This window comes from Pseudorasbora parva, chromosome 24 (genome assembly GCF_024679245.1).
Source record: "Pseudorasbora parva isolate DD20220531a chromosome 24, ASM2467924v1, whole genome shotgun sequence".
Taxonomy (NCBI): domain Eukaryota; kingdom Metazoa; phylum Chordata; class Actinopteri; order Cypriniformes; family Gobionidae; genus Pseudorasbora; species Pseudorasbora parva.
The window spans coordinates 22085350-22112302 of record NC_090195.1 but is presented as its reverse complement, the minus strand read 5'-3'; the positions used below and the strand labels follow the sequence as shown (position 1 = coordinate 22112302).

Here is a 26953-nt window from a genome sequence, read left to right as displayed (position 1 = left end):
ATTCAAACAGTGAAACTTGTATATTATATTAATTCATTACACACATACTGATATATTTTAAATGTTTATTTTATTTTTATTTTATAATTGACAACTAAGGAAAATCCCAAATTCAGTATCTCAGAAAATTAAAATATTGTGAAAACGTTCAATAATTAAGACACCTGGTGCCACACTTTAATCAGCTAATTAACTCAAAACACCTGCAAAGACCTTTAAATGGTCTCTCAGTCTAGTTCTGTAGGCTACACAATCATGAGGAAGACTGATGACTTAACAGTTGTCCAAAAGACGGCCATTGACATCTTGCACAAGGAGGGCAAGGCAAAGGTCATTGCAAAAGAGGTTGGGTGTTCACAGAGCTCTGTGTCAAAGCACATTAATAGAGAGGCAAAGGGAAGGAAAAGATGTGGTAGAAAAAAGTGTACAAACAATAGGGATAACCGCACCCCTGGAGAGGATTATGAAACAAAACCAATTAAAAAATGTGGGTGAGATTCACAAAGAGTAGACTGCAGCTGGAGTCAGTGCTTCAAGAACCACTACACACAAACGTATGCAAGACATGGGTTTCAGCTGTTGCATTCCTTGTGTCAAGCCCCTCTTGAACAACAGACAGTGTCAGAAGTGTCTCACCTGGGCTAAAGACAAAAAGGACTGCTGAGTGGTCCAAAGCTATGTTCTCTGATGAAAGTAAATTTTGCATTTCCTTTGGAAGTTTCCACAGTCCGTGATGGTTTGGGGTGCCATGTCATTTGCTGGTGTTGGTCCACTGTGTTTTCCGAGGTCCAAGGTCAACACAGCCATATACCAGGAAGTTTTAGAGCACTTCATGCTTCCTGCTGCTGACTAACTTTATGTAGATGCAGATTTCATTTTCCAACAGGACTTGGCACCTGCACATAGTGCCAAAGCAGCCTTGTTTAAGGACCATGGTATCCCTGTTCTTAATTGGCCAGCAAACTTGCCTGACCTTAACCCCATAGAAAATCTGTGGGGTATCGTGAAGAGGAAGATGCAATATGCCAGACTCAAACATACAGAAGAGATGAAGGCCACTATCAGACCAACCTGGGCTCGCATAACACCTCAGCAGTGCCACAGACTGATCGACTCCATGCCACACCGCATTGCTAATAATTCAGGCAAAAGGAGCCCCAACTAAGTATTGAGTGTTGTACATACTCATACTTTTTTATGTTCATACTTTTCAGTTGGCCAAGATTTTTAAAAATCCTTTCTTTCTATTGGTTTTAAGTAATATTCTAATTTTCTAAAATACTGGATTTGGGATTTTCCTTAGATGTCAGTTATAATCATCAAAATGAAAAGAAATAAACATTTGAAATATATCAGTCTGTGTGTAATGAATGAATATAACATACAAGTTTCACTTTTTGAATGGAATTAGGGAAATAAATCAACTTTTTGACGATATTCTAATTATATGACCAGCACCTGTACTTTTCTACATTTGGACTTTTTTTGTATTTTTTTTATAAATTTGCAAAGATTTCAAACAAACTTCTTTCACATTGTCATTATAAGGTATTGTTTCTAGAATTGAGGGGAAACAATAATGAATTTAATCAAATTTGGAATAACGCTGCAACACAACAAAATGTGGAAAAAGTGAAATACTTTCCAGATGCAATGTAAGTTGCACATTGAAGTTCAACATGTGCCTAGGTTTTTGTCCTTTAGTGTTAGGACTGTGACCGTCTTATTATGTGTGTGTGCATTAGAGCGAGGAGCAGACAGAGTAAGGATTAGTCTTATGTAACTATTGAGAGTGTATTTATAGCAGCACTCTTATTGTCCCTCTGTGCCTATCTTGTTTTAACTCTTCTGTAGACTGCTGCATACAATTTTTACATATGAGTACCATGACATTTCTTTTTATTTTAAAATATACTTTTTTATACAAAAAAAATACTTAGTGAAGTATATTATATATATATATATATTACATCAGCATTTGAGAGTCAAATTGGAAGGCTAGATTTGGTGTTTATTCTCTTTAGCAAACAGGCAGTATTTCACTCAGTTGCTTGATCATTCCGATTCAAAGTATACTTAACTTTTATGCTTTACACGAGTCGAGTGTCAGCGTTCAGTGCGCGTGACATGAATTCCGTTATCAGATGAGCCTTTACAAGGCTGTGCCTTGGACTGTGCTCAACACATATGCTCTCGTACGCGTAAAAAAACAAATACACTTTCAGTGTCAAGTTTACTAAAAAAAACAAGTAGTCAGAATAAATATAAATTCTATTTCATGTTTTTTTTTTTGGCTTGTCAAAAATGTTACATTTGGCTGTCGCAAATTTCGTAATTTCATATTTGAATCAAGACAAATACATTAATCCAAATCCAAAATCAATAACATGCTAAAACTAGTCAGAGTTGTCATGACTGATATGAACCCAGTGATGTTTTTAATTCATATTTTTATTCAGTAAGGATGCATTTAATTAGTACAAAATTCAGTTAAATTTATAAAAATAAATAAATAGAATTTGACAATGTTACAATGATTTCTATTCCAAATAAATTGTGTTCATTTTTAACTTTTAGAATCCTGAAAAAAAACACAAAAATACGTATTAAGCATATATACAATGATTTATGAAGGATCATGTCACACTTAAGAATGACACATTTATAATGCCTTTATATATGTATGATGTATAATGTTTTCTATTTCAAATAAATGCTGAACTTTCTGTTAATCAAAGAATCCTGAAGAAAAATTAGCAAGAGAAATGAATATCAAGGTTTACACAAAAATATGAAGCAGCATAGCTGTTTTCAACCATAAGAAATGTTTCTTAAGCATCAATTCAGCATATGAGAAGGATTTCTGGAAGATCATGTGACACTGAAGACTGGAGTATTTAATGCTGAAACTTCCTCTGTGCCATCACAAAATATAAAATATATTAAAATAGAATAGCACTATTTTAAAATGTAATTATATTTCACAGAATAAAAAAAAAAAAAAAAAAAGCATGATAAATGCATTTTGTGAGCTAAGAGACTTCTTTCAAAAACCTTTCTTTTTTTTGTCTTTGTCTTCTTCAGGCTCTGAACAGGGGCATCGCTTCTGTAAAAGAGGACAGGGTTGAGATGTTGGCCAGCTATGGTCTGGCATACTCGCTTATGAAATTCTTCACTGGACCAATGAGTGACTTCAAAAATGTGGGGCTCGTGTTTATCAACAGTAAGAGGGAGAGAACCAAGGCGGTCCTCTGCATGGCTGTGGCTGGGGTCATCGCCATCATCCTCCACATTCTCATAGGTGCGTCTCTTTTGTGGATAGAATTTCTCAAAGATCTCAGCAAAGGAACCACTGTAACTATAAAGTTTCATGTTGTTGACAAAGCAGCTGCTAATTTGGGATATAAAATGTAGATTCTGTTGGATAGTTTACTTTATTTCCTCATTGCAAAGAGGAAATAAAGTAAACAAAGGAAATAAAGTATTTTTGGACATATTTTCCCAGCTTACACAGATCTGGGCTACTACATCATAAATAAGCTTCACCATGTGGATGATTCAGTTGGAAGCAAGACAAGAAAGGCCTTCCTGTACCTCTCAGTATTTCCAATATTAGATGCAATGGTAAGTGTGAGGCTTATATTATAATAAGTAATTCCAGATACAGCATAGTCTAAATCCATATTTTCGACTTCTTGTGAAATACAGAAAGAACAAAATCATGCATTTTTTGGGGATACATAGCTCTACCTCTTCCTTATAGGTCCGGTAAGTGATTTCTGAGAATCGCTTTTAAAATTAGATCTGACCGAGCACCACAACACACTAGCCAATCAGCAGTAAGGGGCGTATAAGAGAGGAGAAAGAGTTAGTAGAGTGAGCAAGAGGAAGATTTGAAGAAAGACTGTAGAAAGAGAGAGATGCCTTAGAGACATTACAAAAGAGAAAAGGTCAGATGAATATCATTGGGGAAAGAAGGGCTATGAACAGGCAATAGTTTAGGACGCTTTAGGATGCAGAAGTAGCATTGTCTCTGCTGCATACATGAGTAGCATCGGTTTTGCTATGTTTTACAGATATCAACATATCAACAGTGCTTCTCATAAGTTGCTTACTGCAGCTTTAGTTGTGGGTTAGTTCACACACACCCAAAAAAACGTCCCGGTTACGTCTGTAACCTTAGTTCCCGGAATAGGAACAAGATGCTGTGTCACCGCTATGGGAACGCCTCTGCGTGATTGCGTCGTGAAGCACGTATGTAATCAGTCCAATGGAGAGACGGAACGTCATAGGCGGGTGATATCATCGACCTGGAAACTATAAAGCCTGCCGGCAAACACACGCCCCCAGCTTCTGAGAAGGCCTGAAACAAGCCGCTAGAGGGCATGTGGGGAGTATGGCCGGGTGACGCAGCGTCTCGCTCCTATTCCGGGAACTAAGGTTACAGACGTAACCGGGACGTTTCCGTTCAATGGTGTTAGGGTGCTAGCCCAGCGGAGAATCTCCTCTGCAGGAACTCCAGCACCACGCTCGCAGGGCAGCTAACTGGATCCCACAGGCGATCTCTGCACCATAAGGCAAAGAGCCTCCACTTCAGTGTGTGCAGTTTCCTCGTGGAAGGAGCTCTAGAGTGTAGAATGGTCACAACAACATTGGTTGAGAGACCAGAATTTATGAGCTGGGCCCCCTCAGAGGCCAAGCCCATGGTTTCCACAACTCCTGGCAAGAGAGAATGTCCCTCCTGATCGGAATCTCCAGGGCAGAGCCATCGAGGAGAGACACAAGGTCCGAGAACCATACTCGGCCTGGCCAGAACGGGGCTACTAACAGAAGATGGGCCCCATCCCGACGCACTCTCTCTAGAACTCCCGGAAGCAGAGCAATCAGGGGAAAGATGTACAGAGGCAGCCTCGGCCACTCCTGTACCATAGCATCCAGTCCGAGAGGAACTGGAGACACTAGGGAGAACCACAGACGACAATGCATATTCTCGTAAGTGGCAAGCAGGTCACTTGAGCCCTGCCAAATCTCTCCCAAAGGAGCTCCACCACCTCGGTGTGGAGTCTCCACTCCCCGGGCCTCTGCCCCTGCCGAGACAGGATGTCTGCTTCCACATTCAACCGCCCAGGAATGTATATAGCCCTCACTGAGAGTAGTTCCACTGGGACCAGAGGGGAATAAGGCACGTCAGCTTGTATAACTGGCGTGACCTCGAACCTTCCTGATAGTTGATATAGGAGACCACCGATGTACTGTCTGTGTGAACGAGCACATGATGGCCCCTAAGATATGGCAGGAAGTGTTTCAGCACCTGAAATACTGCCAGCATTCTAGACAATTATGCCACGAATGATGGTGTTCCTGCCATAGGCCCTGGACCGAGCAACCACTCATGGTCGCCCCTCCCAGCCCGTAAGGGAGGCATCCATGCTCAGAGATACCCGCTGGCATGTTGCCCCCAGTAACAGGCCTTGGCCTAGAAAGCAAGGGTCCCTCCGCATGACCAAGGAACGGAGACACCGCCGCATAACCTTGATCACACGGAAAAGATTTCCCCTCGGTGAAAGCCCTTGGTTTTGAGTCACCACTGTAGCGGTCTCATGTACAACAGGCCGCACGGAATGATATTGGACGCTGCTGCCATGAGACCCAACAGCCTCTGAAACTGTTTCACAGTAAGCGACTGGCCTAGTTTCACCCCTCTTGAGGCCTCTGATGTACTCTGCACCGCGAGTGCAGCGCCCTGAACGGCTGACCGGCAGGGAACAACTGACTCGACAGCGCCACCTCCCTCCTCGGATGGCGCGAGTCATCCTCGGATGAACCCCGAGGGCTCTCCACGCCCCGGCGCTCGGGCGGGGTTGGTGGATTGACCCTGTGAGGATGCCGAAGACAGACGGGTACCGTGTACTGAGGTAACACCATCTGCCCCCGGAGGAGAGCCGGTCGACCCTATGCGAAGCTCTGACGGGCCTGCATAGAGACCAACCTAGATACGTTATTCACTGCATTAGAGAAAGAACGCTCTTCTTGGCGTTGAGCCTCAACCCAATTCCCTCGTGTGGGCGAGAACAACATCTCGATTTTGAACCGCGAGACGAGCTGACTGTGCCAGAATCAGCCAGTCGTCGATTTAATGCGTGTCCACACTCTGGTGAACGTGCGGGTGAAGTGCTAGACCAAAGGGAAGCACCTGATATTGGTAAGCTTCTCCCCTGAAGCGAACCACGGGTATTTCCTGTGCTGTGGAAGGATGGAGATATGAAAAATGTATTTTTGTGATCTATCGTGACAAACCAGTCCTCGGACCTGATCTGAAACACGATCTGTTTGCGTAAAAGCATCCTGAACTTGAGCTTGCTACACAGCGGTTCAGAAGGCAAAGATCTAAGATGGGCGCAACCCTCCATCCTTCTTTGGCACGATGAAGTACCGGCCGTAAAACCTGACTCCCTGCCGGGCGGGGGAACCCTGCAGCAGAGCCTGTACTTCTTGAGACATAACCAGAGCCTGCTCGGGGCCCACCACCGTGGGCAGAACCCCGTAGAAACTGGGTGGACAACATCAAAACTGAATGGCGTACCCTTCTTAAAAACTGCAGGACCCACTGAGATATATATGGCAGATTTAGCCAGAATATCTACTAAGGGTACCAGCCGCTCGAGGCTGGCCTCTGATGTACTCTGCACCGCGAGTGCAGCGCCCTGAAACGGCTGACCGGCAGGGAACAACTGACTCGACAGCGCCACCTCCCTCCCCAGAGGGCGCGGCCATCCTCGGATGACCCGCGAGGGCTCTCCACGCCCCGGCGCTCGGGCGGGGTTGGTGGATTGACCCTGTGAGGGTGCCGAGGACAGACGGGTACCGAGGTAAACACCGTCTGCCCCCGGAGGGGATGACCCTCACAGCCCTGAACGCCGTAGCGTACAGACTTCTTCGACACAACCTTCCTTGAAATAATAACTGTCCTCAGATCAGTTTTACTCTTAGAAGGCTGCGCCTGAGATCGCCGACCATTAGCCCCCGGGCTGGCGATGCTCTGTTTTTGTTGCGTCACATGCGAGGAGCTTGAAACAAGAAAATGCCTCTCTGTATGACCAGGTTTTTGCCATAGTGTTTTAATTATCTTTTCTTTTAAAAACCATGGCATTGAATGACCATCTTTACCTTTTATTTTTATGGAAGATAGGCTAATAATATCTAGCTTCTCAGTCAGATAAACCCTTTAATTCCTCAGAATTAAAGCCATAATCACCCATCAATGGACATGGTCCGAATGATAGACTGAAAGAACATAGCTAACTCCTCAAAGTCAGATTATATTAATTTTAATTCCTCAGAATTAAATCAGTAATAATCACCAGACGATGCTGTTTATATATTTATACATATGGAATCGTCATCGACGCGCTGCCTCAGCAAGCGCGAGATACGATCCGAATACAACGTATTTGGCTTTCATCCCTCGAGATGAAAGACCACAGACGCGAGGATGAAATCCCCGAAAAACGTACGCATTTTCTCTATACGCGTCGAGATATTTCTCAATGAACACAGCCAGCACTCCCAGGCACTGACTGCCCAAACAGTATCTCATGTACACAGATGCTTGTGTTACTATAGAAGTCTGAGGCTGAGCAGAGCTCGCGGGGAGAACGCGCTCGTCAAGCCTGCTTTACACAGACTCGCTCATGATGCTCCTCATTGGCAGGGGATTGAAGTGGCGAGTCCTCAACCCCTGCCTCGACGCTGCAGACATCCACCTCCTCAGAGGAAGACAGCTGCAGCATCGCGGCCGCTCCCCGGGCGGGAGAAACCGCAGTGCGGGCTCCCAAACCCAGAGAAGCGGCACTGGATCTGACAGGTGAAGGCTGAGAAAGGGCTGGCCCGTCTCGCACCCCTCCATCAGATCCATATGCGAACCCCGCGATCTGAGCTGCCGCTGTGCCTCAGCAGCAGCGGAGCCCGTGCCGCGGGGAACGCGAGCCGGTATGCCCTTCTCAAAGAGCGCCCGGTCACCTCCCTGACTAAGGCCCTTCTTCCCTGATCAATCAGTTTGGCCAGACGGCCAGCTCTAGGAAGAGTCCTGGTGGTTCCAAACATCTTCCACTTATGGAGTATAAAGGCCACTGCTCATTGGGCCCTTCAATGCTGCAGAATTTTTTTCTGTACCCTTCCCCAGATTTATGCCTCGAAACAATCCTGTCTCGGAGGTCTACAGACAATTCCTTGGACTTCCTGGCTTGGTCTGGGCTCTGACATGCACTGTTAACTGTGGGACCTTATGGGTTACGTGCCTTTCCAAATCATGTCCAATCAACTGAATTTACCACAGGTGGACTCCAATAAAGTTGTAGAGACATCTCAGGGATGATCAGTGGAAACAGGATGAACCTGAGCTTTTTATGTGTCATGTACATAAAAAATAATGTACAGGTGATTTTTATTTATTTATAAACTGGCAAATAACTTTATCCACTTTGTCATTATGGGCTATTGTTTATAGAATTTTGAGGAAAATAAGGAATTTAATACATTTTGGAATACGGCTGTAACATAATAAGATGTGGGGAAAAGTAATGCACTAAGAATACTTTCCTTATGTACTGTATAAACATTGATTCAAACATTGATTGAACATAAATAGAATCTCAGTTATACTTGTTTGATGCCTAAGAAGAAACCTCATTGGTTCTTGCGGAAGCTGAAACGTGCTGTATAACACATGGGAATGAACCTCATTGGTTCTTGCATGTCAAGTGAACATGCTTGAGCATCTGTTTATTATAACTGATGTGTGAGTTGATGAATGTTTATATGTGAATAAAAAAGCCTAAATTAAATCTGTTCATGATATAAAGTGAATACGTTTCTTCAGAAAACTTGGACTCGATTCATATGGAATATTTTTTATGCTTTTATTTATAATACTTGTTAAATATTGTTTAAATGTATTCTTTTTTGCTGCAAAGGCGTGGGTTCATGCTGGCATCCTCCTGAAGCATAAATACAGTCTACTAGTAGGATCTGCCTCCATCTCTGATGTTGTTGTGCAGGTAACATCAATGTGGCTTTTTTGTGATGTTGTGTGCTACATTCCCTGGTCCACAAATATTAAAAGTGTTGTAGTGGCATTTAAAATGTCAAATTTTGGCCTGATATTCAAAAGTTAGACACTTGTAATAATCTAATAGCAGAGAGGCAGATAAAAACAGAGCTGGAGATAAATGAATGGTAAAATTAGCAGTTTATTAAATAATCTTAGTCTTTCTCAATGTCAGTTGGCCTTCTGACTAGCACAAATTCAAAAAGTGTAACAAGCACAGGAAATGTACTGCTTCACATTGTCTTTGTCTGTCTTTAAATGGAGGCATTACTTTTATTTCTAATTTTTGACTATAGACTACAGAAGAAATTAAAGCAGTATTACCAAAATAATGTAAAATCTAATACACTAATGTTAAAAAGTTTTGGGTTGGTAGGATAGTAATATTGTATTATTAAATATATTATTAAAATGTAAAATAACTGTTTTCTATTTTAATATAGTTTAAAATTGTATATATTCCTTTGATTGTTCAGCATCATAACTTAAGTCTCAATGATCCTGTCTAATATGCAGATTTTAATGCTTAAGAAACAATTCTCATCATTAATCTTTAAGTTAAGTTTTGCTGCTTCATATTGTTATGGAAACCCTGATACATATTTGTTATTCGGGATTCTTTGAAGAATAGAAAGCTTAGAAGAACAGCCTTTATTTGAAATTATTTAAAAAAAAATTGTTTGACTTACTATAGAGTTACAGTTAGGGTTTAGTTTGGGGTTAGTTACTTGTAAGTACATGTAGTAATGTGTAACTACGTCACCTTGAAGTAAAGTGTGACCTTATTGGTTGATGCTGTCACATGCCTATCCTGTCTTGTGTGCACATGTGGGTTTTGTCAGTATGGCCATTTGTGCTTCTGTCATTAGCTGTGTCTCATTTCAGAAGGCTGCGTCCTCCGGAGGTCGCATATAAAGGCTGCATACGTCATAAGGCCGTCTCATATCAAAAAAGTGAGTAGGACACTCCAAATGCGACCTTCGGATGTGTCCTTCTTTCACAGGACTTTGGAGTGTGCATTTGGTGTATCCTTCACGGCTGGAGATAACCCACAATTCTTTGCGTCGCCGTTAACAACCGTCATCATTTCTTTTATATTATATGAAAAAATGGCACCACCACCAGATATACATGCAAGCATAGGTGTGGTGTTAATTTAAGTAGTTTAAGCTTGTTTTTGTTTTTGAAGCTTTATTACCTCAAACATATAGTTGTGGTAAACAAGATTCCAACTGTTTAGTGCTTTTTAAACGTTTAGAACAGTACATTGCTGTCAAGACAAGAAACATTTCATAGCCATTTTCAAGTTATAAATAATTTTCATTCATATAACTGGCGTGAGAGCGCAACGAGGCTGAACGTGTAGGCACAGCAACGTGATACTTCCTGCCTGTGTGTCCTACGAAGGACGTCTTGTTTAATTCCGAATAAGGACACTCCGTATACTGCATCCTACACAGGATGTGTCCTCCGGAGGACGCAGCCTTTGAAATTTAACAAAATGAGACACAGCTATTGTCTGATCCCTCCCCTTTGTTATCTAATTATTGTTTGATTACTCTCACCTGTTTTCCCTCGGTCCCTACCTTATTTGTCCCCTTTTATAAGCTCCTGGTGTTTGTCAGTCTTTGTGAGATCGTTGTTCTGTCACGTCACAAACACAAAGGAAAATGGCGCGAGGACTCAAGGTTATGAATCAAACCCATGAGGGGGCAAAATACATAATCAAACATAACTCAAAACATACCAACTGGGAAATCACAGGGAACAAGAGACGAAGACATAACAACGATCTCACAAAGCCTGACAAACACCAGGAGCTTATAAAAGGGGACAAATAAGGCAGGGACCGACGGAACACAGGTGGGAGAAATCAAACACTAATTAGATAACAAGGGGGAGGGATCAGACAATCCCTGCGACCCAATTCGCATACTATCCATCATAAATAGTATTTGAAAATAAAATTAGTATGTCCCAAATCGTAGTATGTTGAAAAGAGTATTCCAAAGATTCCCGGATGGTTTACTATTTCCGGTCCGAATTTGAAGTATTGATTGATGGGCACTCTAACGGCTGATATTCCCCACAACCCATTGCGAGTTGGACGAGGATTCGATTAGAACTACAAACGCGGATAAAAAGCGTTAAAAAACTACAAACATGATGGATGTGCGAGTCCGACGGTTAAGTAGAGAAGTTTAGATAAAGGGGTTTGAGTGACCAACTATCAATATTTAACCTGACAAAAATATATTTATTCAGTGTTGTCCACATTATATTTCACATGCAGCGGCATTGTGAACTTTTTTAATGACACGTTTGGCCATTAACTTTTAAATGCATCATTATATTTAAACTGCAAACACATGAGGAGAGTCTCTGACCCAAAAACACCAACAAATGGCAGATCAACAAGCGGCTACATTTATCTCCGATACGGTAAGAGATTAATCTGAATGTGGAGGATTTGAACTGTGACGAATATGACGATGATTGACAGGGCAGTTTAACGGTGACGGGATGCACGTAACTAAGTGACAGAGTCCGTTAAAGATGGCAAAGTAGTATGTCTTCACAGAAAGAGTACATACTTTTAGGACGTAGTATAAGTAGGCGAATTGGGACGCAGCAAATGACAGAAGCACAAATGGCCATACTGACAAAACCCACATGTGCACACAAGACAGGACAGGCATGTGACAGATGCTAATAGTTCCAGTGTGTGTTTATATATATATATGACAGTAAAGTAAAATGACAGTAAAGAAATTTAAAATTCTTTATTTATTTCTAATACTCCAAAAAAAAAAAAAAAGAATGGCCATTTTAATGTATAGCATAAAACAATGTAGTATGGCATGATTAAAATATATAATAATGATAATAATAGTATACAAATATTAAAATATTATTAAACTATTATCATTTGATTTAACTGATATTAAATATTTCAACATTTCATCTATATATTCACAATATTGTTTTTGTCAAATCATGTATATGCAAATCTTTTCATTTGTTTTATTAAGATGGACCTTCTAGCTGCTGAAGAGCTATTTTTAGCACACATTTTGCATTGCAGATTTGCATAAGCAAGCTACAATGCATTACCTTTTTAAATATTGAATGCATAAATAAGTCTGCAGATTTGTCGTGTTTAAACATGTACTTAAACTTGCCTAATATTTAATTAAATCTTGACTTTCCTATTTGCCTGCAGATAATATTTGTGGCGATCCTTCTCCAGAGTAACCTGGAATGTTTAGAACCTCTTCTTATTCCCATTCTCTCTCTGTACATGGGAGCTCTGGTGCGATTCACTATCGTAGGACTGGGCTACTACTGTAACGTCCACGACAATATCCCTGAATCAACCAGTCTTGATCAGGGGGTACGTTTATCAAGCAGATTCTTTGCAGAAACATTGGAAAATTGCTTCCTAAATTCAGTACTATACTTTTTGTCACTTTCAGGGAGACGTCACCATAAGGAAGATGCTTAGTTTCTGGTGGCCGCTTGCCCTCATTTTAGCCACTCAGCGCATCAGCCGACCCATCGTCAATCTGTTTGTCTCTCGGGACCTCCAGGGCAGCACTGCATCTACTGAAGTGAGTACTAATAGTTGCTAGTATGTACTGCTGCCAACAGTAACACACAGCAGTCTGTAATTGAATTGTGTGTTTGCTAGGCAGTAGCAGTCCTCACAGCTACATATCCGGTGGGTCACATGCCCTACGGCTGGTTAACAGAACTGCGTGCCGTCTATCCAGCTTTTGATAAGGTAAGTGATGGTTTTTACTAGCAATTGCATAGCGATTCCCTCACACTCCTAAATGTCACAGAAAGATTTTTACAGGCAAAAAAAAAGTAACACTAAAAGTTACTAAAAGTTTTGAGACGCCTGCCTGTATATGTACATGAATTTTAATGTCATCCCATTGTTAATCCGTAGGGTTTAATATGAAGTTGACTCTTCAACTCTTCTGGGAACAATTTCCACAAGGTTTAGGAGTGTGTTTATGGGAATTTTTGACAATTATTTTAGAAGCACATTTGTGAGGTCAGGCACTGATGTTGGACAAGAAGGCCTAGCCTCTAATTCTAAACACCAAAGGTGTTATATAGGGTTGAGGTCAGGACTCTGCGCTGGCCAGTCAAGTTCCTCCACATCAAAACTCGCTCATCTGTCTTTATGGACCTTGTTTTGTGCACTGGTGCGCAGTCATGTTGGAACAGGAAGGGGCCATCCCAAAACTGTTCCCACAAAGTTGGAAGCATGAAATTGTCCAATGTGTCTTTGGTATGTTGAAGCATTAAAGGGTTAGTTCACCCAAAAATGAAATTTATGTCATTAATGACTCACCCTAATGTCGTTCCACACCCGTAAGACCTCCGTTCATCTTCAGAACCCAGTTTAACCCTTAAATGCATGACTGTTTCACCAAACATTCTTGTATATTGGGGTCGTTAGTGACCCGGGATCTATATTTAACATGGATAGACCTCTACCTGTCGCGATAATATAAAACTCCTGATTTTAGAGTAACAGTAACAGAAAAATAAAATAAAACCTATTTTGGTACCTTTTGGAGCTTGGAAGGGTTCAGTTTGAGCAGATGTTTAATATCATCATCATATGTCCTCGAGCTCGTTTACCAGTATATTCAGCATCTGTTTCATATTCACGATCTCATGCATATTCTTCAACTCATTTTCAACGTCTTCAAAATCAATATTTTGATCACTTACAGCTTCTTGACCACATCCATCATCAAGAGACAGTGACACTGACACTAATATTTGATTGTGTTTAGTACTTGCTCTCTGCAGTAAATCACTAAGCCATTTAAAGTTTTGCAGATTATAAGGATCATTGTTTCGTTTTCTGTCTGAGGAAACTATGAGTGAATCGTCAATTCCTCATTGTTTATGAATCTCTTGAAGCATCGAAAATACATTTTGGTCCAAAAATAACAAAAAGTACGACTTTATTCAGCATTGTCTTCTCTTCTGGGTTTGTTTTCAATCCTCACATAAAGAGTCGAACGTTTATGAATCAGCTGATTGATTCATGATTCGGATTGCAAATGTCACGTGATTGCAGCAGTTTGGTAGCCTGATGTGGTCATATTTAATTCTAGTCAGAATATGAGTCTGAAACTGCTCCATTGGGCTGTGATTATGGGGCATGTTTCAAATGAACCAGGAAAGATATCAACTGGATAGACCTACAACCAATCAGAGCAACGAAGTGACGCATTGTCATATGTCAACAGAGTTCAAATGCGTTGCCAAGTCCGCTTTTTTTCCGCGGGTTGTTTTCTATGTCCGTGGGTTAAAGCGACTATTATGTGATATAGACCCATGAGTGAGAATTTTAGCAGGCAACCTTGCCAAAATAACACACATTTTACCCCCTAAATGCCATTTTTTCCAGGAGAACCCCACAAGAAGCTATTGTTTAGGGCTAGTAGTTCGCAACCCTGTCTGCACGCGAGCTGAAATCAGGCTGGAATACACGATCTTTGTGTTGTAAAAAAAAAAAAAAATGTTAATGATACACTGAGTACTTACCCAAAATGATCATAATTTCTGAGAGAAATTGTGAAGGTGAATGCATATACAAACAAGCTCTCTGTTTAGGATTTGAACAAATATAATCCAAGCCCCTTTGATGACGTGCATGATTACGTTTCTGTTGATTATCTGTCCGTCATCGTCTAAAGCCCACCCTGATGATTTCTTTGGTCCGAACAGTTTCTGTTCAGGGATAATTACTCCTCTATGGAGCGATGCCAGACCGAACTGCCGACCTAAACACTTTGTGGGTGGGGCTAAGTTCGGCTGGTATCCAGGCTAGCAGTTTGGCAGTTTAAAACACGATCCTGTTTAAATACAATTAATTAAGACCTAATAAATTAGTTTATGCAGCCTAACAATCAGTCAATTGATTTAAATAATAATGAAAGTTAAAAATGTTCTATGTGTATGCCATAGTAAAGAGATGCGTTTTTAGTCTAGATTTAAACTGACTGTGTTAGTCAGGGTTGGTTAAAGGGATGCGAGCGAGGACTCTATATGCGGGAGAAAATAGGCTCTTTATTATAAAAAATAAACAAAACAACCCCCAGGGGTGTAAAACAAGACTTGACTTCAGGAGCAGGAAAAAAGGAGGAATGTTTGACAACAATCCAGCACAGGATTGCAAACACAAGGAGAATAAATATGGAGCAAACAAAAGAGTGTAACGAGAGAAGACAGGTGGGGCGAATTAACTAATAATCAGGAAACAAGGTGGGCGGGGTTAGACAATCGACTTGAGCACATAGGACAAAGAAGCACATGAACATGTGTGCTCACACCAAACGTGACATGAGCATGCAGCTAATGAAAACTCCTAAGCTGCCCGTTCACAAAAACATGGCAACATGAAAGCACGCAGCTAGTGAAAAACCCCAGCTGCATGCTACAGAACACAAGACAAACATAACACACGGACAGAAGAGCGCACACTCGCATGACAAGACAGAGCACGCAAGAACGAGCGAATGCTAATTCCGTGCGCTCACAACAGAAGACAAAACATGAGGAGCTTGAATGTCCGAATCCCAACACAAAACCGAAAACCAAATAGATCCGAACACCACGCCCCACACAAAACAAGGACAGAAGAGCAGCTCGAGCATGCTCAAAGCTGCGCGCTCACACAAGACAAGACAAACAATACAGGTGTGTCAGGGTTCTGTCACAAAACAAAGAGAAAGCTAGACCGAATTGACAGAACCCTGACAGTGTCTGCTTCCCGAACATTGCCAGGATGACTGTTCCAGATTTTAGGTGCTAAATAGGAAAAGAATTGACCGCCTGCAGTTGATTTTGATATTATCAACTGGCCAGAGTTTTGAGATCGCAATAGACATGATGGAGTATAATGTGTTAAGAGCTCGCTTAAGTACTGGGGAGCTAAACCATTTAGTGCTTTGTAAGTAGTACGATTTTAAAATGTATGCAATGTTTAATAGGGAGTCAGTGCTGTGTTTATAACGGGGTTAATATGATCGTACTTCCTGGTTCTAGTAAGAACTTGAGCTACTGTGTTTTGGACCAGCTGGAGTTTGTTTATTAAGCAAGCAGGGCAACCACCCAGTAGAGCATTACGCATGAACTCATGAACACATGTACTAACTGTTCAGCAATAATTGTCTTTTGTTGTTTGGTACAATTTTTTTTTATATGATACCTTTGAAACTTTAGTTTGTTTGATTTGTCCTGAGGCTTTGGAAAGTTTTTTTAGTGAACAACTGATGACTAGTGTTCACTATAAAATGCCTCATCCTGAAGACCTGTAATTACATCCCACTGTAAGACTGACAACAGTCAGACTAGCATGTGCCTGACTCAACTTATTAGGGTTTTGGCAATTTATGAGTATGAGCCATTAGGTTTTAATTGTGTGGTTGTGTTGGCAAGTTTGATTGAAAGCTTTAGGTTGGGGAAAACTTGTTTTGTAACTTTTAAATGCTGTTTTTGCGATCATTAGCACTCAATGTTCTTCTGGTAGGAAAGAAAGACAACAACTTGTTTTCCATGGTTTGATACAAAACTCTGCTTTTCACTTACTGATATTAAATTAGTATTGAAGCATGGATTGAAAATATTACATTGCCATAACAATTTTTTCTGTGCTCCTTTTTTAACAGAACAACCCTACCAATAAGTTAGCCAGTGGTCTGACGGTCACCACATCACACATCAAGAGGTTCACTCTCTGCTGTTTTATTCTCTCCTTAGCGGTAAGTTCTCTTAATCAAACATCTCCATGTATGAGGTCACTATTTTTTTTTTTTTAAACTTATACCTTCATTCATTAAATTGACAGTATTCATAATAGTGAAAGTAAAGACATTTATAATGTTACAAAATATTTTTTTAAAATAAATGTTGCTGTTTAATTGGTCATAGAATCATTACAAAAAATGTAGAATGAGCATCAAATCAGCATTTTAGATGAGTAAAACACTGAAGCTGCTTTACAATGACAAAACAACTGTCATTGTAAAAGCGCTTTATAAGTTAAGTTGATTGATTGATTGATGAGTTATTAAGGAATATGTGATACTGAAAAATGGATTGATGGCTGCTGAAAACTTTAAAATAATTTTAAAATAGTATTAATTCACAATATTAATGTATTTTGATCAAATAAATGCAAAAGTCTAATTCAGACGGGACTAGTTTTCTAAAGAATTCTCCCTGCGAGAGGTTCTTATCACCTGACATCTGTGATTTAATTTACCGATTCGGACCAGACTAACATTTCTGTGTTTATTGCAGAGGTGGGGGTGTGTGTTTTTCTAGATGTAGATCTTCAATTTGCTTAAATAGTAAAAAAAAAAAAAAAAAACACTCCACAATAGTGTTTTCACAACTTTCAATAAGAGGAAGAAAATAGAGATAGATTGTTAACAGCAGTCAAAAGAGAGAAATGTGTACATTTTACTGTCTCTCTCAAAGCTGCTGTATTAGAAACACCCACACAGCAGCATTAACCAGTTTTTGTAATTTGATGCAAAGGTATTATAATACAGAGGACCGTTGAGTTTGCCGAAAAATAGTGGGTAATTTGTGCTGGAATCTTAACAAAGGTGAGATAAACACAGGCTTGAGAGATTCTGTTGGGATTAGTATGTCTCTAATGTCCCCTTCTGGAAAACTATTCATGTCCAAACAGGGCTTCTTGACAAACCTTGCAATGGTAGTTTTTACAAGTTCAAGAAAATGCTATTTAGCTTTAGTTGGAGTATAGCATGTGTCTCCCCTGGACATGTCAGCTATTTTGTTTAATATTTACAACTACATATTTACATTTAATAATTTAGTAACCACTTTAATCTCAAAAGTGTTTGCATGCATAGTTACACTCTAAAAAATGCTGGGTTGTTTTAACCCAATGTTGGGTCAAATATGGACTAACCCAGCAGTTGGGTTGTTTTAACCCAGCGATTGGGTTGTATTAATCCTGCGTTTGGGTTACATATTTGCTTAAGACAACCCTATCGCTGGGTTCAAACAACCCAACTGCTGGGTTAGTCCATATTTGACCCAACATTGGGTTGTTTTTTACTCAGAATTTTTTAGAGTGTATAGAAGAAATAAAGTGTAAAAAAGTAGGGTTAGATGAAGCATGCGGTATCAGATCCATGTACTTGTTTTAGTTTAGTTGTGGTAATGCATGTCAGGTTCAGTGTTGGTCAGATCAGTTCCATCATAACAAACGGTTCCTCTCCAGCACCTTAAAACAACGTGCATTTTTCACATGCCTTAAAATCAGTAAACACTGATTTCAGTTCCCTCCTAGGTTGTAAACCCCTTTTTTCATCTGTTTACTTGTTTTGCTTTTACCTCAGGGCCTGAAGACAAAAAAAACTAAACAATGAGTCATAATTTATATAAAATGCAAATCCAACAGGGCTGTTGGAAAACAGATGTTACACATATGGAGAAGGTTTTACATTAATGGGAAGAAGAAAAAACAGATAAAACGGTTTCTTACGATATGCAATGAGGATTAACTGCATGTTGGGAAAAAGCAAACGACTTGGGCTTGGTTGGACGTCACAGTTTTTGGCATTTGTTTTTGTTTTCCATGACATGATTTGTAGGTGTGTGTTGTGTAATTATGGATTAGAGGAAATTGAAATGAACACCCTCTTTTTTTGAATGCAAAACCTGTGCCACCAGTTGAGATGTCTCAAAACAGCCTGAAGATCTATGGCAGCTTTCTTGCTTCTTGTTTCATACATTTTTTTTTTAAAGTATTATTATTTTATGTGGGAGTAAAAATGTTGCTGCATTAATTAAACAGGTCTGCAGGAGTTCTTTGCGGATTTTTAAGTTGGCATTCATATTTCCAAGACAATACTACTTTGATGTTGAATTAGCACACTCGTAAACCTGATAGTTTGTCTTTATAGCCCAGGCTGAACATGCATTGATCTGCTGGTCTGTTTTCTTGGTGCATTTGACAGTGCAAAATCATTATGCTTGGTTTGGTTTTCAAAGTGGGAAAGGCTGAGGAAGACCTAAAATGACTACAGGCTTTGTGGACAGATCTGTGGTGAGGAACGAGCAGTAAAGGTCAAAGCCAAGCGAACATTATATGACTCAAGCCCATCGCTTTTAACTTTGTCAGATGTGGAGGATCTTTCACTGTAAACAGGCACGCCAGGCCTTTGTCTGTCTCGATTGTGCCAGAAGAAAGGAATGCCCGTAGGCAGGGCGTCGAGCAGGCTTGGCGTGAGACAATTGTATAATCTGGTCTTGCTGGAATGAGAAGAGTCTCATAACAAAGACACAGTCAAAACCATCTGGCACATCCAAGATTAGGGGCGATGAAAGAGTGAAAGAAATGTAGACATAATTCAATAATAGTGCACATTTTAAATTCACTGACATACAATGAAGTTCAATTTGTTAACATTAGGGGCCATATTTTACCGATCTAAGCGCATGGTCTGAAGCACATGGGGCAGGTACACTTAGGGTGTGTCCAAAATAATGATGAAAAAAATGGTTGGCGGTCAAAAAGGGTTGTGCCTAGTCTTGTAATGAGTCATGGTTGTGTTTTGGGTGTAACGTGTAATAAACCAATCAGAGTCTCATCTCCCATTCCCTTTAAAAGCCAGTCATGCTTTGCTCCATAGCGGATTTGCTATTTACATGGGGGAATAGACACCCTCAACATGATGAATCAGTTTGACATGTGTATTGCCACGATTGGTTATATAAGTAACCAATTTTATTCATCATTACTGCAGATAGGTAATTCTGATACATGCAATGACTATCCATTATGACAAATAGGCAGCTTTATCTTTATGTTCAAAGTAAATAATAATCTTAAAAGTAATAATCTTTTACATTGTAATCCTTTTATTTTTACAGTAAATACATTTATAATGTTATATAAGATTTTTGGTCACACTTTAGTTAAGGGGCCTATTAACTAACTATTAACAACAACTTTTACCTTAATTAACTCCTTATTACTGATCATTAATAGTTAGTAAGTATTAATACGGTGTTGACCGACAATGTGGTTGTTAAGTTTAAGGTTTAGGTATAAGGGATGCAGAATAAGGCAATGTGTGCTTCATAAATATAAAGCAGGGGCGCAGTGGGACCCATTTTCAGCCCGGATTCAAACAGATAATCAAACAGATATTCAAACAGATAATCAAAATAAAAGCAGTGATCTGCATAAAAAATAACACATCCAGGGCACGAAGCTCCCGTTCCACCACATCCCAAAGATGCTCTATTGGGTTGAGATCTGGTGACTGTGGGGGCCAATTTAGTACAGAGAACTCATTGTCATGTTCAAGAAACCCATTTAAAATGATTCAAGCTTTGTGACATGGTGCATTATCCTGCTGGAAGTAGCCATCAGAGGATGGGTATATGGTGGTCATAAAGGGATGGACAGAAACAATGCTCAGGTAGGCCGTGGCATTTAAACAATGCCCATTTGGCACTAAGGGCCCTAAAGTGTACCAAGAAAACATCGCCCACACCATTACACCACCACCAGCAGCCTGCACAGTGGTTACAAGGCATGATAGATCCATGTTCTCATTCTGTTTACGCCAAATTCTGACTCTACCATCTGAATGTCTCAACAGAAATCGAGACTCAGACCAGGCAACATTTTTCCAATCTTCAACTGTCCAATTTTGGTGACCTTGTGCAAATTGTAGCCTTTTTTTTCCTATTTGTAGTGGAGATAAGTGGTACCCGGTGGGGTCTTCTGCTGTTGTAGCCCATCCGCCTCAAGGTTGTGCGTGTTGTGGCTTCACAAATGCATACCTCGGTTGTAACGAGTGGTTATTTCAGTCAAAGTTGCTCTTCTATCAGTTTGAATCAGTCGGCCCATTCTCCTCTGACCTCTAGCATCAACAAGGCATTTTCGCCCACAGGACTGCCGCATACAAGATGTTTTTCCATTTCCACACCATTCTTTGTACACCCTATAAATGGTTGTGCAATAAAATCTCAGTACCTACATTAAAAAAAGTAACGCAATGGAAAAAAAAAAAAAATCCTGTGTGGCATTCAATGGCCCCTCTCCACACAATTTACATTCATTGCTATATTAACATGTAGGTTCCCATTCTGTTTTTTTTTTAGAAAGTATCACTGGACAGTAGAAAAGTGAAAATGTTTATCTAAAGTGAAAGTAATGTGAATATCACCGCTGACCAAACCCCCCTGTCCCTGTCTCCCTCTCTCCTCGCACCAGAAGCTACGTCACTCAAATCGGTCAGCACACACACAGCGCATGCACGGAGCACTTAAACAGATCAAAAATTCACACAAAGGCAAAAACGACTTGGGTAACGCACGAAAGAGCATTCTTATAGTCTAGTACAATAGTGTAGTTACCGATATTTTTAGTGTAATGCTTTACTTCGTTACTCAAAAAAGTGATATCGTTACTGTAATCCGTTACTTTGTAACTAGTTATCCCCAACACTGTTTACCACTGTGTGACATTCCCTCTTCTTTTTATAACAGTCTGCAAAGTCTGGAGACTGAAAGGACAAATTGCTTAAGTTTAGGAATAGGAATGTTGTCCCATTCTTGTCTAATACAGGCTTCTAGTTGCTCAACTGTTTTGGGTCTTCTTTGTTGCATCTTCCTCTTTATGGTGTGCCAAATGTTTTCTATGGGTGAAAGATCTGGACTGCAGGCTGGCCATTTGTATTGTCGCAGCCATTATGTTGTAATGGAATTGGCATGTTGTTGATCTGTCATTGTCATGTTGGAAAATTCAAGGTCTTCCCTGAAAGAGACGACAACTGGATGGGAGAATTTGTTGTTCTAGAACTTGGATATACCTTTCAGCATTGATTGTGCCTTTCCAGATGTGTAAGCTGCTCATGCGACACACACTTATGCAACCCCATACATTAAGAGAGGCAGGCTTCTGAATTGAGGGGTGGTAACAACTTGGGTTGTCCTTGTCCTCTTTAGTCCGGGCGACATGGCGTCCCAGTTTTCCAAAAAAAACTTCAAATTTTGATTAATCTGACCACAGAACAGTTTTCCACTTTGCCACAGTTCATTTTAAATGAGCCTTGGCGCTGAGAAAACACCTTTGCTTCTTGATAATGTTTAGATATGGCTTCTTTTTTGACCTATAGAGTTTTAGCCGGCAATACGTTTGGCACGGTGGATTGTGTTGACTGACAATGTTTTCTGGAAGTATTCCTGAGCCCATGTTGTGATTTACAGTAGCATTCCTGTATATGAGGCAGTGCTGTCTAAGGGCCGTCGATCACGGGCATCCAGAATGATTTTCCGGTCTTGACCCTTATGCACAGAGTTTGTTCCAGATTCTCTGAATCTTTGTATGATATTATGCACTGTAGATGATGATAACTTCAAAGTCTTTGCAATTTTTCTCTGAGAAACTCTATAAAAAAATATTTTATGATGCAGCATTGGGGGAATTGGTGATCCTCTGCCCATCTTGACTTCTGAGAGACACTGCCACTCTGAGAGACTCTTTTTAAATCCAATCATGTTGCCAATTGACCTAATCATTTGCAAATTGGTCCTCCAGCTGTTCCTTATATGTACATTTAACTTTTCCGGCCTCTTGTTGCTACCTGTTCCAACTTTTTTGAAATCCATGAAATCCAAAATGATCCAAATATTTGGCATGACATTTCAAAATGTCTCACTTCACTTCTCACGTCTCACTTCTCACATTTGATGTTCACTTTATTCTCTTGTGAATAAAATATATAAAGTATAATAGTAAAAATAAATATAAAGTTTATGAGATTTGTAAATTATTTCATTCCTTTTTTATTCACAATTTGTACAGTGTCCCAACTTTTTGGAATCAGGTTTGTACACTGTAATCTCCAATTGAACATTTTCTGTTGACTGATCAAATTGGCCAACTGAAAAATTTAGATGTGATCAGTCAATAGAAATGTTTTACAATTTTCGTGTTTAAACTTATATTTCCGGTTATTTATTATTATTTTTAATTAATTTAGTTATTCATTCATTTTAATTAATTGCTTGTTGTATGCCTAATTTGTAAGTCACTTTAGATAAAAGTGTTTGCTTAATGAATGTAAATGTCATGTTTCAACATGTATGTAAGATTGTGGCCAAAACAAGTACTGCAAATTCTTTCAAATGACTGTAGACTCAGAAAAAGTGAGTCATTTGACTCTGACTTCTGTTCATTATTTCATGTATGTGTTTGCCAGATGTGTTTCATAATATTCTGGACTCCTCAAATTTCTGAGCGCATCCTGGTAGATGTCATCGGGGTGGACATGGCCTTCGCACAGCTCTGCATCATTCCATTGAGAGTCTTTTCCTTCTTCCCTCTACCTGGTACCATTTAGTCTTTCATTTTACCTTTTGACTTTATACAACCTTATTTATTTTGCAGAGCCTTACATCTATGCATCCTTGTGTCTGTGTGTACAGTTACGGTTCGAGCTCATCTAACAGGCTGGTTAATGACGTTGAAGAAAACTTGGGTCCTGGCACCTAGTTCAGTTCTCCGCATCATTGTGCTCATCGCCAGCCTTCTGGTGCTGCCTTACATGGGGTTGGTATACAGTAGGAATGTGAAAATATGCTAAATGCACCTCATTTAAATATCTTTGGAATGTGTTTCTGCTCAGCATGTGATCTGTGAAGTAATTAGCTGTCATGCTGCCTAGTGAGCCTAAAAATAAACCAATTCAAATCCCTGTCTGCATTTTGTGAATTAATTATGACACGGCTCTACAGTTAAGGCAGACGGCTGCAGATACATTTAAAATAAAATCAGAACATTGTTCTTTAAAGAGATGGTCAATCAGAACAACACTGTGTTACAACTGTACAGCTGTACATTTTATCACCTGGTACTGTATTGAAACCACATTTGTCGTGCTAATGTTGTTTTGTATGTGTGCAGGGTGCATGGTGCCACACTGGGAGTGGGGTCTTTATTAGCAGGATTCGTGGGGGAATCCACCATGGTTGCAGTGGCTGCCTGTTATGTATACCGAAAACAGGTGAGAAGCCATTGGACCGTGGAAGTCAACAATTCCGCATAAATATTAAAGCTGGTGTCATACCGTATTTTTTCAATGCGGAAGTAATTGATGTCTAAATCAGCATCACTGTAATAATCAGGGAAATAACTAAATAAATGACGCAAACTTAATCATGTATGAGACAAATTAAAATTCTGGTGTAAGCTGCTTTAAAAGGACAATGTTATTATTCAGCTCAAGTCAGTTCATTGTTAATTCAGTTCAATAACTGTGTAAAGTGAATCAATTTTAAAATAAATTTGATTTCTCTGTAAAGCAGCTCTACAGAATACTTCTCCAGCTCAGATGTGTCACACTAACAAGTAATTAAGCATTATATATACAGGTCCTTCTCAAAAAATTATCATATTGTGATAAAGTTCATTATTTTCCATAATGTAATGATAAAAATTTAACTTTCATATATTTTAGATTCATTGCACACCAACTGAAATATTTCAGGTCTTTTATTATTTTAATACTGATGATTTTGGCATACAGCTCATGAAAACCCAAAATTCCTGTGCAGGAAATGAGCTACAGGTGCCGCATTCCTCAGGTCAAGCCACTTTTGGGCTGCAGAGAAGCAGCACTGGACTGTTGCTCAGTGGTCCAAAGTACTTTTTTCGGATGAAAGCAAATTTTGCATGTCATTCGGAAATCAAGGTGCCAGAGTCTGGAGGAAGACTGGGGAGAAGGAAATGCCAAAATGCCTGAAGTCCAGTGTCAAGTACCCACAGTCAGCGATGGTCTGGGGTGCCATGTCAGCTGCTGGTGTTGGTCCACTGTGTTTTATCAAGGGCAGGGTCAATGCAGCTAGCTATCAGGAGATTTTGGAGCACTTCATGCTTCCATCTGCTGAAAAGCTTTATGGAGATGAAGATTTGGTTTTTCAGCACGACCTGGCACCTGCTCACAGTGCCAAAACCACTGGTAAATGGTTTACTGACCATGGTATTACTGTGCTCAATTGGCCTGCCAACTCTCCTGACCTGAACCCCATAGAGAATCTGTGGGATATTGTGAAGAGAAAGTTGAGAGACGCAAGACCCAACACTCTGGATGAGCTTAAGGCCGCTATCGAAGCATCCTGGGCCTCCATAACACCTCAGCAGTGCCACAGGCTGATCGCCTCCATGCCACGCCATGCATTTCTGCAAAAGGATTCCTGACCAAGTACTGAGAGCATAACTGAACATAATTATTTGAAGGTTGACCTTTTTTTTAATTAAAAACACTTTTCTTTTATTATAGGATTTTTTTTTTATAGGAATTTTGGGTTTTCATGAGCTGTATGCCAAAATCATCAGTATTAAAACAATAAAAGACCTGAAATATTTCAGTTGGTGTGCAATGAATCTAAAATATATGAAAGTTTAATTTGTATCATTACATTATGGAAAATAATGAACTTTATCACAATAAGCTAATTTTTTGAGAAGGACCTGTATAATAACTACAACAATAACAATGTGCAGTAAATGGCAAACACAAATTAATGCAAGCCGGTTCAACGTTTAATACTACAAACGTTATAGCATCTTTTCCATTAAGTACTAGTATTTATTAATTAGCTACTACACTGCAAAAATGTATTTCTTACTTAGTATTTTTATCTTGTTTGTAATCAAAACATCTAACCATTCTTACATTAAGAAACATTTACTAGACAAGCAAACGTTATTGTTTTGTTTTGGGGAAAAATTACTCAAAATTAAGAGAGTTTTTTCTTAAAATAAGATAAATAATCTGCCAATGGGGTAAGAAAAATAATCTTGTTCTCTGTTTGAATTAAGATTATTTTTCTTACCCCATTGGCAGATTATTAAGCTTATTTTAAGCAAAAACTCTCTTAATTTTGAGTTATTTTTCCCCAAAACAAAACAATAACTTTTGCCTGTCTAGTAAATACTTCTTCTTTTAAGAATTTTTAGATGTTTGGACTAGAAACAAGACAAAAATACTAAGTAACAAAAGCATTTTCTGGGTAACACTTTAGTATGGGGAACACATATTAACTATTAACTACAACGTTTGCCTCAATAAACTCTTAATTTACTGCTTATTAATAGTTAGTAAGGTAGTTTTTTGGCATTTAAGTTTAGGTATTGGGTAGGATTAAGGGATGTAGAATAAGGTCATGCAGAATAAGGCATTAATATGTGCTTTATAAGTACTAACAAACAGCCAATCCCCTAGTAATATGCATGCTAATAAGTAACTAGTTAATAGTTAATAACTGAACCTTAAAATAAAGTGTTACAATTTTTTGCAGTGTTGTGCCTATTCTTTAGATACTAGTACATATTAAATAGACACTAGTACTTATTCAGTAGATACTATAAAAAATTGAGAATAGTACTTATTTATTAGATACTAGTACTTATTTATTAGATACTAGTACTTATTCATTACATGGGGCACTTATTATTAGATACTGATACTTATTTATTAGATACAAGTACCTATTAAATATATACTACTTATTAATTAGATACAAGTACTTATTCAATAGATACTAGCTCTTATTTTTTTAGACACTGGTACACATTCATTAGATACTAGTAAGTATTCCTTGCATTCAGCAGCCCAATTAAATACCTGTCAGTCATCAATGTTAATCAAACATTGAATTGGGTGGTTACTTTGCATTTTATATTTTGGTTTTACATTTTCTAAATCAAGTAAAATGTCTCAAAATCAAGTAATTTAAGCATGCCAAAGTCAACTT

General features: G+C 39.4%; 1 protein-coding gene across 2 annotated transcripts in view; it reads left to right on the top strand.

The window, feature by feature from the left end:
- The window catches only part of ankha (ANKH inorganic pyrophosphate transport regulator a), a 50254-nt gene that overhangs the window by 18829 nt on the left and 4472 nt on the right, over nt 1-26953 (top strand). For both annotated transcript variants that reach the window (XM_067435558.1, XM_067435557.1), the window contains exons 2-11: nt 3085-3301; nt 3506-3624; nt 8973-9056; nt 12330-12500; nt 12583-12717; nt 12798-12890; nt 16810-16902; nt 23398-23527; nt 23624-23747; nt 24102-24201. In XM_067435558.1, the coding sequence (XP_067291659.1) occupies nt 3130-3301; nt 3506-3624; nt 8973-9056; nt 12330-12500; nt 12583-12717; nt 12798-12890; nt 16810-16902; nt 23398-23527; nt 23624-23747; nt 24102-24201 (1221 nt within the window). In that variant the 5' untranslated portion in view covers nt 3085-3129. The remainder of the gene's footprint in view (nt 1-3084; nt 3302-3505; nt 3625-8972; nt 9057-12329; nt 12501-12582; nt 12718-12797; nt 12891-16809; nt 16903-23397; nt 23528-23623; nt 23748-24101; nt 24202-26953) is intronic.